This window comes from Nanorana parkeri, unplaced genomic scaffold (assembly GCF_000935625.1).
Source record: "Nanorana parkeri isolate BGI_ZX_2015 unplaced genomic scaffold, ASM93562v1 scaffold376, whole genome shotgun sequence".
Taxonomy (NCBI): Eukaryota; Metazoa; Chordata; class Amphibia; order Anura; family Dicroglossidae; genus Nanorana; species Nanorana parkeri.
In genome coordinates, this window is record NW_017306644.1 from 66,933 (window position 1) to 79,256 (window position 12,324).

The 12,324-nt window shown below is 45.1% G+C and overlaps 1 protein-coding gene across 1 annotated transcript in view; it reads left to right on the top strand.

The window, feature by feature from the left end:
- NCAPD3 (non-SMC condensin II complex subunit D3) overlaps positions 1-11,546 on the top strand; it is a 31,291-nt gene extending 19,745 nt beyond the window's left edge. Inside the window, exons 22-35 of the mRNA XM_018559017.1 lie at positions 894-1,002; positions 1,113-1,226; positions 2,925-3,163; positions 3,339-3,418; positions 4,306-4,443; positions 4,529-4,662; positions 4,869-5,068; positions 7,392-7,502; positions 7,589-7,762; positions 8,624-8,766; positions 8,847-8,980; positions 9,273-9,341; positions 10,074-10,209; positions 11,460-11,546. Coding sequence (XP_018414519.1) covers positions 894-1,002; positions 1,113-1,226; positions 2,925-3,163; positions 3,339-3,418; positions 4,306-4,443; positions 4,529-4,662; positions 4,869-5,068; positions 7,392-7,502; positions 7,589-7,762; positions 8,624-8,766; positions 8,847-8,980; positions 9,273-9,341; positions 10,074-10,209; positions 11,460-11,520 — 1,842 coding nt within the window. The 3' untranslated portion in view covers positions 11,521-11,546. The remainder of the gene's footprint in view (positions 1-893; positions 1,003-1,112; positions 1,227-2,924; positions 3,164-3,338; positions 3,419-4,305; positions 4,444-4,528; positions 4,663-4,868; positions 5,069-7,391; positions 7,503-7,588; positions 7,763-8,623; positions 8,767-8,846; positions 8,981-9,272; positions 9,342-10,073; positions 10,210-11,459) is intronic.
- Positions 11,547-12,324: the final 778 nt, after the last annotated feature.

The window sequence follows — 12,324 nt, forward strand, 5'->3', positions numbered from 1 at the left end:
ATATATATAATATATTTACATAATTACAACTTTTATAGCGGAAATGTGCTTCAATCTCCAACTGCTAATGAGTGTTAAACTCTGGGCAGAAAATATGCTTTTTTCCTGCTCCAGATTTCTGGACCGCTGCAAATTAGGATTAATGTATGAAATGGAACTACTGGTGCTTTTAATGTGCTGGTCGGCCAATCAAAATGTCTGTCATAAATGGTATTGACAAATAAGGAGACGAGAGGAGATCAGCTTGGCAACTCTTAACAGGAATTGCATGTAAACATCCCCTTTAGAGGAGAACTATGGGGGTCAGCGTTTTTCGCCAAAGTTCTCCTCAGGGTCACGGGAGGACATAAACTAGCGTCCTCCCGTGACCCAAAGCTCCGTATTGCTCGCGGTATACTGAGGCAGCCGGGACGGATCCCGACATTACTGTCGAGATCCACCCAGCTGGGTGATTGACAGCTGGCTCTGCCTGTCTAGAGGCAGAGCCAGCTGTACCCTCCCCCGTTCGTTCCTCCGCTCAGCGCTGGAGGATCGGAGAGGGTAATCCCTGCAGGGAGCCGTGAGTGACGGTCACCGCTCTCTGCAGACACAGGATCGAGAAGCGAGCGACAGTATGTGTTCGCTCACTTCCCGATCAATAGAGCCGACATGTGACAGTTTCATTGTCACACGTCGACTCTAACTATGAGGCTGAGTGAAAATCACTCGCCTCATAGTTCTCCTTTGTAAATGTTGTCTAACTTTGGAGGCACTGGCTTTTTTGTTTTTTTTTCCATGTCGTTTTCACTGAAGCTAAGCTCTGGTTGCTGATATGTTTGGGTTAGAGACAGGTTTTCTGTGAATTAGTAGCCAATACTTTGTCTGGTTCCTAACCTTTTCCTTTCCCTGCACAGGTCCGACATCTGTTCACCCTGGGAGATGCTGCCCAGCTGTGCCCGGCTCGTGTGGAGAAAAGGGTTTTGCTGCTGGTTCAGTCCTTACTGGCCTCTCTGCCGGCACAGGGTATTATTTCTTGCATTATGCTTAATATAGCCCTAAGAAAAGGTTTTGGCCCGGTCATTCAAAAATCATGTTCACATTTTATCTAGGTTCCGTAAGCTCGGAGAATGAAGACGTGCCGCAGTCGCAGAGTCAGTCTCAGTCCCAGCCGTCCTCTCAGCCTCTTTCCCAGTTTAGAGGCTCTAGAATGCCATCAGTGGTCCGTGCTCATGCATTTATCACGCTTGGTAAGAAAGAAACCATGGATTTCTAAAGAATGTGTTACTGGGGAACAGTAGGCCAAGACCTTTAGACCTTTTCTGAGATGACTGACAATTGTATAGGAAGCTGGCCTTTGTAGCCAAGTAACTTTTTATCTTCAGGTAGTATTAAAGGAGAACTATGAGGCGAGTGCTTTTCACTCACCTCATAGTTCTAGCCGACCTGTGACAATGAGACTGTCAAAGGTCGGCTCAGTAGATCGGGAGGTGAGCGAACACATACCGGTGTTCGCTCACCTCTCGATCCTGTCATGGCTCTCTGCTGTGACAGGGGCGGGGCTGGATACCCCCCTCCCCGCTCCGATACTCGTGCGCTGACTGGCGGAACGGACGGGGAAGGAGGCGGGTAAAGCTGGCTCTGCCTCTAGATAGGCAGAGCCAGCTGTCACTCACGCAGCTGGGCGGATCTCGACATCGATGTCGGGATCCGCTGCGGCGTCTCAGTATACCGCGAGCTGTAGCTGAGCTTAGGGTGACGGGAGGACGCTAGTTTGTGTCTTCCCGTTGTGGCACAGGGGATCAGAGGGAGCTCGGTACACGATCCCCCTCCGCTATCAGAATGCGGAAGTGATGTATAATACATCACTTCCGCATTCTTGTGTCACTCTCCAGCTTCAGAAGCTGATGGAGCAGATTTGTGCTTCATCAGCTTCTTTGGAGGTCCGTAGGTGATATGGTTTATAATTAAACATGGCTTCCCATTTCCTTGTAGTGTGTGGATTTATTTATATCAAAGCTGGATTGTTGGTAATGCATGCATATGATACATGTATCTCTGTATTGTCAGACACTAGGACTTTATTGTGAAAATTCTATGCCTGCCTCCTGCAGCCCTGGTATGTGCACCTTCACTTAGAATAAACGTATACAAATGAAATAGCTGTAAATAGCTGGACTTTCAGCACAGCATTTCTACGGAGGTCCTAAAACATAACCTGTGCTTCTGGACCCAATATCCCCTTCTTAAAAGGAGAACTGAGGTGAGTGCTTTTCACTCCCCTCATAGTTCTAGCCGACATGTGACAATGAGACTGTCACAGGTCGGCTCAGTAGATCGGGAGGTGAGCGAACACATACCGGCATTCGCTCACCTCTCGATCCCGTCACGGCTCTCTGCCGTGACAGGGGAGGGGCTGGATTTCCCCCGCCAGCGCTGACTGGTGGATCAGATGGGGGCGGGTACAGCTGGCTCTGCCTCTACATAGGCGGATCCAGACATAATTGTCGGGATCCGCTTTAGCTGCGGCGTCTCAGTATACCGCGAGCAGTAGCTGAGCCTAGGGTGACAGGAGGACGCTGGTTTGTGTCCTCCCGTTACCCTAAGGAGAACTATGTGGAAAAGCCCTGACCCCATAGTTCTCCTTAAGTCACCCATAGATAGAAGACTTTGAGCTGGGTTTTTTTTTTTTCTGTCTCATTGGCAATTATCTCCTTTCTATGGGCATTTGCTGACATCGCCAGATGGCTGCTTTGCTGTAATTGTCATCTTGCCTGCCAGTTTAGTTGGTGCATCATGGAATTTGTTTTCGAGTGGCATATTGTAATGGTTTCTACAGACCGCTGGATGTTGGGTCTTGGTGGGCTATTGTTTTATAATGATATTGCTATTTCTTGCTTCGATCCCTTTTTTGTGTGTATTAAATTTTAGAATTATTTGTCTTCCAGGTAAGCTTTGTCTCCAACACGAGGACCTGGCTAAGAAATGCGTCCCGGCTCTCGCCCGAGAACTGGAGGTCAGCGATGACATGGCCATCCGCAATAATGTCATCATTGTTATATGTGACCTGTGTGTCCGATACACCACTATGGTGGATAGATACATCCCAAATGTATCCGTGTGTCTCAAAGACCAAGAGCCATTCATTCGGAAGCAGACGCTCATCATGCTGACCAACCTGCTGCAGGTGAATAATCCTTTGGGTTAAAATGGAACTCCAGCCAAAACTTTATGGATCTGTGGAAACTTTAAGTAGACTCTCTTAAGAATTATGATGGTAAAATAAAATATAACTGTTAGAATGTTAAATGATTCCCCCTTTTGTCTTTTTTCTCAACCTGTCGATCTCTTACAATCCACAGGAGGAGTTTATAAAGTGGAAGGGTTCCCTTTTCTTCCGCTTCATCAGCGTCTTGGTGGATGCGGACCCAGATATTGCCAAGTAAGTCTCTCTACGTTACAGGTTGTAAGCTGATGCTCAACAGTGGATCTTATTTTTATTTTAATGAAGCTGGAGCTCCGGCCAATCACCTGTCCTGAACGCTGTCATGTGAGGAGGAAGAAAGAAACTTCAACGCAGGGCTTGAGCTAGGTTGACACCAGATGCATTGCGTTCCGGCCTGATTTTTGCCAGAACGCACTGCCTCGCATTGCGACCGGCTCACTTTTTTTGTGGGGCGTGGCGGGCCGTTGAAGTGAATGGCACCGTAGCCACGCCCTCAGGCCGCAATGTGATCGGCCGCACAGGTTCGCAGGGCACATTGTGCCTGCGGTCCGGTGAAATAAAAATGCTGCAAGCACTATTTTGATCGTGCCGGCCTGAACCGCAGGCACAATGTGCCTTGCGATCCCGTGCGGCCGATCGCATTGCGGCCTGAGGGCTCCTGCCCCATAAAGTGAGCCGGCTGCAATGCAGTGCATTCGGGCCGGAACGCACTGCATCTGGTGTTAACCTAGCCTTCGGGTTCAATGGTCTGACAGAGCGGCAGGGGAATGCATGGGATTAGATTATCAATTGGTGGAGATTTCCCTTTTTTTAAAAGGAAACCTGTCGCTTTGTCCTGAACTGGCAAGGTGTCACTAAGGTTTAGGTTCAAGTTAAGGGAACCATTGTCCACCTTTCTCTGAATGTTCAAAAACCACTGGCATTAGCCTTGCCTATTGGTGGATACATAAAACAGAACAATAAGCTACTTTGTGTATGAGCAAGAGGTAAGTTTGTTTTTAGCTTAGTGTCCTAGTAGGCAGGATGTATTCACACGACTTTAAGGACTGATCATGTGGTTTTTATTTAATGGAGCCTTACTCCGCTTCTCCTTATCATTGCAGATTCGGAGAGTTCTGTCTGGTCCATCTTCTCCTGAAACGAAACCCTGTCATGTTCTCGCAGCATTTCATCGAGTGTATTTTCCATTTTAATTGCTATGGAAAACATGAGACGTACAACAAATTTCCGCAGACTGAGAGGTGAGTGAACCTCGTCCCTCCATCACCCCCCATCCCGAAACGTCTTTCTTTCTTGGTTCTTCTAAATCCCGTTGTGTTGTCATAGGGAACAGAAACTCTTCTCGCTAAAAGGAAATGAGAACAAAGAGAAACGAATGAAGATCTACAAGTTTTTGCTTGAGCACTTTACTGATGAGCAAAGGTTTAATCTGACCACAAAGATCAGCCAGAATGTTTTAGGTGAGTTATGCCCAGAACTGGACAACCTGCACTCTCTAGGAGTCACCCGTGAATAAAACCGTGTTATGACCTTCCGCTCTCTGCTCTGAATAGGACCCCCAGAAGGGTTTGTTACTTGTTATTTCTCAGTGTGTTGGAAGCAGTGGCTTGTCTGCACCTTGTCATCTATTGCCCTAGGTGTGTCAATGTCATTTTTATTTTTGTAGCTTGTTTTGTGGATGGCATGTTACCGATTGACACAGGAGCTAACGATTTACTCTCGGACATCTTTGAGATCATGAGCTGCAAAGAGATAAAGTTGTCGGCGATGCGGTCCAAACCTGGAGAAGATGTTGGAGGAGATGACGACGAGATGGCCATGGCGAATGCTGTGATGCAGGTCGCACAGAAAAAGCTAATCTCGCAGGTAAGCAGGTTTAGTGGTTAAAAAAAAAAAATATATATGCGTGAATAAAAGGAATAATACGTAGCTGATACAAATAGTACATGAGGGCGTTCTACCCTTTTTTTTTTTTCCCCCCTTAATATATTTCATCATTCAGCAAGACTCTACGTCACTGCTAGAGCATGGTCTCTTCAGTTGCAGCATTCGGGCAGTCGTCCCATATGATCAGGATTCTTCTGCCCTTTCTGCTATCCTACTTCATGGTACCTGGCTTTAATGGCATGGCTGGGGAGGCTCAGGTTCTGAAGGTCGGGCATTTGAGTCTTGTGATGCCTACAATGCTAAAAAAAAAAGTCTACTTCCCATGGTATATCATCGGACATGGAAGGTGTGCGTCCCCTCTTGTAAGTGTCAGGACTTCCAACCCAGGAGTGTCTCCATAGGGCTGCAGTTTGGTATTTACCAGGAACCAGCATTTGGCTGTCAACACTGTAAAGGGCAACGTTTTTCTACCCCTTTTCTATGCTTTTCCAGAAAATGTTGACCTCTCTATCTTTTTAATGGGACCTTTTGTACAGGGTGTCTCCAATGCAGCTACCCCGTCTACTCTCCTGTGTTTTGGATCTTCATCTGATTCACTCTGCACTTCTTCAGAAACCATTGTTTGAACCCTTCAGAGATATTCCTCTTTCACAAGGTGGCATTTCTTGCTGCCATCGCCTCTGTGGCAAGTTACTGAACTGGCTGCCATTTTCTGCAATAAGCCAAAAGATCATGTCCAGGGCTTCACTTCTCGCCTTTCTTGGGTAGTTTCTGCCTTTCACCTCAACCAGCACATTGTTCTTTCGCCCCTCTCTCCAGGTTCAGTTCACCAAAAGGACATTTTCTTCCATTGTTTGGATGTGGTTCGGGTCGATCTCAGGTTCAGATCCTGGATGGACCCCAAAAGGATGCATTGACTTCTCGTTCAACCATCTCTAGGTGGCTTAGGTGGGCAATCGTCCAAACTTGTGGTCTCATTTATCTGGTTCCACCTTTTTCCTGTTGCACTCAAGATCCTTCAGGTGGCTCTTTGAGCTGCGGACAGTCCCCAGTTTTTTTCATTGGGCATGTTAGAAATTCTTTACTGTGTTGCCCATCTTCCAGTTGGAATGGTTTTGGACGTCCTGAAGCTCAAGACACCCCTTTCCACAATGGATGAGAGTGGATTTTTGTACTTAAAGTGACATTGAACCCTCAGATTTTTTTAACATAAAACAATACTGTAATGTGCGCCTTACTGTAATCCATGGTAGTTTCCCTTCTCTTTGCTGCTCTTCCTTTTTAAATCCTCATGTCTTCTCATGCTTGGGGAGAACTTCCCTTTTGCAGCTGAGTGCCTCTTCCTGTAGTGCTGGCTCAGGTTGTGAACCTACACACAGACACCATGTATCCATTCCAGAGACAAGGCAGTCTGCTGCAAAACAGAAGTTCTGCCCAGCATGAGAAGAGATACAGATTTAAAAGGAAGAGCGGCAAAGAGAAGTGAAACTACCATGGATTACAGTAAGGCGCACATTACAGTATTGTTTGTTAAAAAATCTGAGGGTTTAATGTCACTTTAAGTATCGTGCACATGGGCACAAGAGGCCACATAGCAGAAACTGTGAGCGTATTCGCATGCCCAGGATACCCGGCTGCCGTGTGCAGCCTCCTATAGTAATGAATGGCTGTGTATGAATTTAAAGCCAGAAGCCCCTGCACACAGACTGTATGCATCCAGGATTGTACGCATATGCAGGTTTTGCGCCACGTTGCAGCATAAAGCTGTGTACAGACATTCATTACTATGGATGGATTACACACAGACACCATGCATCCATTCCAGAGACAAGGCAGTCTGCTGCAAAACAGAAGTTCTGCAGAGCATGAGAACAGATACAGATTTAAAAGGAAGAGCAGCAAAGAGAAGGGAAACAACCATGGATTACAGTAAGGCGCACATTACACTATTGTTTTATGTTAAAAAATCTGAGGGTTTAATGTCCATTAAGGGACACGTCTCCCAGCCCTCTGTTTATGATCATGCTCTCAGTATTGCTTGCTACATAACTGGGGCATGCTGGTAGTAGTGGTTGTTTGGCAGTGTTCATCATGGATACACATACAGATTTTGGAAACTACAGATATATATTCTATATTTATAATATAATTGTTATTTGTTTTTTTATGAATGATGTGAACTTGAAAAATTGCCACTTTCTATTTTACTCTTAACATGCCTGCTAGGCTTGATCCAATATTCCATATGTGGCTTTGGAGGATCACTGATATGATCGTATCTTGCAATTTTGGCCTCTCGTAGGTTCAGAAGAAGAACTTCATAGAGAACATCATTCCCATCATCTCTTCTCTGAAGGGGCTTCTGGAGCAGGAGCGCATTCCAGCCGTGAGGGACCTGATGAACTGCTTGCGGGTAAGCGGCTGTGCAGAAGACTGGCAGGCAAAGTTTGTGTAGAGGTGCAGTAGCATTTATGGCCATGTGTTGTGTCCCCTGTACAGGAAATGATGCAAGACTACCGGGACGAGATTAAGGATTTCTTTGCCGCTGACAAACAACTGGCTGCAGAGCTTGAATATGATATGAAGAGGTACGAGAATCGGTTGGACTGGGAGAAGGTTGAGCACGAGCTGTCCAATTCTATGGCGAATGGTGCAGTCATTGGCAGCCCAAAGGTGAGCGTGTGGATGGTGCGAGCGTGTGGATGGTGTTTTGAAAAACGTAAACTTGATCATCCCGGATTTACATAGAATTGTGCAATTGTTGATGTGTGAAAGCTGCATGCAGAGTCAAGGCAACCCTGTTGATGTGTATTTTTACAGAAATCCGTGACCACCCTATTGGTGGGATATAGAACCTTAAAATTGGAACAAGTTTACCTTGGGGCCACCCAGCTCCACCTCATGGGGCAAAAAGGGCATACGCTTTAACAGTGTAAAACAAGTATTGATGTTGCACAATGAGAGATGTAATTCACTTGGATATACTTTGTGCTTGTTTGCATGAATGTTTTGCTTTCCCCTATTTTATAATACACTGCAAGCAGCAGTACAGGTTCTCTTGAGCTAACCAGACACATTGTGTAAAGTGACAACAGTCCAGGCCCTGTTACGGTGAAGAAACTTGTTGAATCTGTAGGTTTCCATTATTAGATTATTATTATACAGGATGTATATAGCGCCAACAGTTTGCACAGCGCTTTACAATATAAGGAAGACATTACAATACAAGACAAGATGGTAAGGAGGGTCCTGCCCCTGAGGGCCTTCAATCTAAAAGAGGAGGGGGAGGTGATTCATGAGGACGTAGCTGTGTGGGGATGAATTGTTTGAATTATATAAGCTGTTTGACATAAAGCTAAAAAAAAAACCTCTGTGACCTTACCCTAAAAAAAAAACCTCTGTGACCTTACCCTAAAAAAAAAACCTCTGTGACCTTACCCTAAAAAAAAAACCTCTGTGACCTTACCCTAACCTCTATGTGCTCTTATTCAGCTTTAATGCTTGAAATCTCCTTTTTTGTGGCTTTGTTTTTAGGTCTCTGCTCCTGCTGGATCTCCCAGAACCCCAAATGTTCGCCGGTCTCCTCTCTCCACCATACAGGAGGCCGCAGGTTCACCCAATACGCCTATAGGAACACCCCGAATCGCCATTCTGGCTGGACAAGTGGCCCGTCCCAGGTAAAAACGTTAACCGATCCTCTGCGTTTAGTCGTGTCAAATCGAGGTTCGTCCGTGCTGAAATGTTTGTTGTCCTACAGGCAGATGTCTCTGAGCACTCAGGCGATCCTCAACTCTGCCAAAAAACTGGCAGAAGACTATGGAAGGCCAAGGAGCAAGAGTATTGGAGCGCGTGCTTCTTCACCTGCCTTCAGCAGTGCAAACAGCAAGCTGGGTATGTAACTGATCATAGTGTGTAATACTAAATAGTCAAGTTGTAGAAATATATCTCCATTTTTTTTACCTAGTCCAGGTTTATTTATTTTTTATTTTTAATCATGGTTAGTAAAGGTGACCCAAATATTTGTTGGTCCTGCCAGTTTCTGCTGGCTTCCTGTGATTGGGTGACTTCACTAATCACTGGCTCCTAATGCTGTGGTCAGCCTCCCATTGCACTTCTATTATTTTATTTTTTTCTGCTTTTTTGTCTTGTCCTTTTTAAAAAAAATACTTTTTCCTTTTTACAGTTTCTTTCCGTAGTTCAGACCAGCAATCCAGTGGGATCCTGGAGGGAAGAGCAATCAGTACGCCTGACAGTAAGTACTTAATGTGGATCAAGATTTAGCTAGCAGGTGCAGGGTTGCTTGGGGTAGGATACTGATGTCAGAGAAGCCATAAGCTTCTTCTGACATCAAAGAGAAGGGGTGTGGCCTACCACAGGGCGGGGTGTGTGTACGCACACACAGCCACTACGGGCACAGGTGCCTCCATTAGAACGATGGTGGCACCCGTACACGGGGTGGGGGGACGAGGGATTAAAAACTTTTAAAGAAAAACAACAGCCTCCAGCAAAGGTGGGTCTCCTTGAAGGAAATATTTTTTTTTTTTTTAAAAATGCTTTAATATCACTTTAATCTCGGTGAAATCTAATCCTAATATTTTAGAGACCATGCAATGTTTATTCCTTGATAATCTAGATACATTGGGGGGTTTATATGGCATTTAACATGTGTTTTTTTTAAATATATTTCTTATCAGAATGTAGTGTGAAAAATTTTATGTCTATACAACTTTTGGAGTACGGGCACTGACCACCCATTACAGCCCCATTCAGCTATACTGGGTTACAATCATACTTGAGGTTTCCAGATCTCTCTGATCATACATAGGGAATGATTTATCTTGTTACCATTGTATGCTCTACGCTTAGGGTGCCTTTGCATTCTCCCCATTTAAGTACATGGAGATGTTGTCTATGAAGATGGGGTGGAAAAAGGGTTTGTTTGGTTTTTTTTGTACATTCCATAAAATCTATTTTTTCTTTCCAGGAACTATTCATAATGTCACATTTGGAGCTGGTGTCAGTTATATCAGTGCGAACCAAAGCTTGTCCTCCAACAACTCCATGAATGCTTTCCGTGAGCAAGAGAGAGACATCCTGTGTATGATGTCACCAGACAAACCGTAAGTGATCTTATTTCCCCAGTAGGGTGCAATGCAGAATTCCGTGTTATGGAGCTCACTCATTTACTATTTCACTTTGGTGGGAGATAGAACTCTCAATCTTTATTTTGGTTGCTTTACTACAAACAGATTGGTTGTTTCCCTTTCCAGTTAAATCTCGGGAAGGTGTGTGTGTGTGTGTGTGTGTAAACCCCCCCCCCCACCCCCCTTAACATGATTCCAATTAAATGTGTGACAACTACAAATGCTAGAACAGTGGGGTGGGGTTAAAGGGCCAGTTCAGTGTTCGTCAGACTGTTGCAGACACTTGACTGCAATGTTCAGCGTGAGAGGGCGCGCCCGCTTACAAAAGTGGGGGAGACATCTGTTAGCTTTGTAAACACTTGGGCAACCTGAATCTATGATGCTTGGGTGTGGGAGGTGGTTTTCAGGGGCTATAAGATTGGATTTCACTCCCAGACCCCTCCTCGGTGTATTACTTCCACTTTACCTGTCACTGCACAGCTTATCCAGATCTCTATGCAATCCTAACGTCTTCTGGATGTCATTGCCTTGGTCCCTGTGGCCAAATGATTCCCAGGATTCCGTTCCAGCCTGCCCATCTCAAATCCCAGGTCCCTAAAATGTCTTAATTCAGACTTGGGAATGTAGTATGAAACCCAGCAGGGAGTCTTCTGGCCTCTGTGGATATCATGGATATGTACCTGCATTCTCCATTTTTCAGCAGGTCAGTGATTGCTTTGGGTCTCCTGCACTTCCTGTTTGTAGCCCTGACATTCAGGGCTACAAACATTTTGGGTACTCCCCACAGTGTTGGTGCTGTGCTAGCCTTACGGTGTTCCCAGGATATCCCCCATTCTAGAACACCTGCCGAGGGAACATTTGTCACACATATTTTTGTGACCTGCAGATTTTGCAGTGTTTTGGCTGGAACCTTGGAAATCGGTGCTGGGACAGACTCCTTGTTTAAAAGCATTTTTTAAAACTATGGATGAGACTACCTCTTGTCCATTACAATGAATGAGAAAATTGTGGAACGGTACCAACAAGTTTGTCCATGCTTTGGGTATCTATCAAACACTAAACAGCAGTCAATGGTTTCTTTTTACTTCAGTGTTGAGTATTCAGCTCCCTTTCCCTTCTCTCCACTATTGAGGTATGTCTTGGGGGAGGGGATAAAGTAATACCAGGTCTGGATACACAACCATTAATGTTACAGAACACATTTAATAACTCTAAACTTTTTTCAGGGCACCACGACCCAGACAGTGGAACATAGAGTCTCCAGTACAACGAAAATCGAAATCATAGTCCTTCAGGCTGAGACTCGCTTCGATCATAGAAGAGATAATGTATATGGTTTGAGATGTATTATTATTAAGCCTTGATATTCTCAGACCTGTATTCCAAGCACTGTTCCTCTGTGTGTGTATATAATGCTGCTCAATTTTTGTACAATTTTATTTTTGTTGCACTTCAGTATAAGCCTTCTCTGTCTGCCAACCTGCCTTTTTATATACATGTTTGCCCACATTCTTCTGTTTTCAGCCTGTGAGGCATAGTAAAAACACCAAATTTGTCTATGTACTGTCTGTGTCATTGACCGGTTATGAACCACAACTTGGCAAATGTTACCAAGGGGTCCCGGCCCTAGAAAGGCTGAGAACCACTGCCCTAAGGAGTACTATGGGGAAAGCCCTAACCCCATAGTTCTCTAAGTAATGGATGCTTTCCTCCAAATGGCTGGCAGTGTTAGTCTCGTCTAACAGGGTAACTGTTTTCAGCATGTACGCTTTCTATTTGGCTCCAGTTGTGAAATACCGAGGCCTGTGCTTAGAAATCAATGCATGGTAGCTTTTAAAGGATTTTTTTTACACATTGCTGGTATCAATTATGATAAAGGACAGTCCAGAATTAGGTAGGGGGGTTGGGGAAGTTCTGCTGGACTTAAGGTGCCCATACACCTTACGACCATCGCAAGACTTTTGTCTTGCGATGGTCGTATGCTTCTTGAAAGCCTGCCCCGCTGAGGGGTGGGCTTTCGATGACGGCAATGCAGAACGGGCAGTGTGTGCACAATCAACTATTTATTTTTTATAATATAAATCCAAGGGT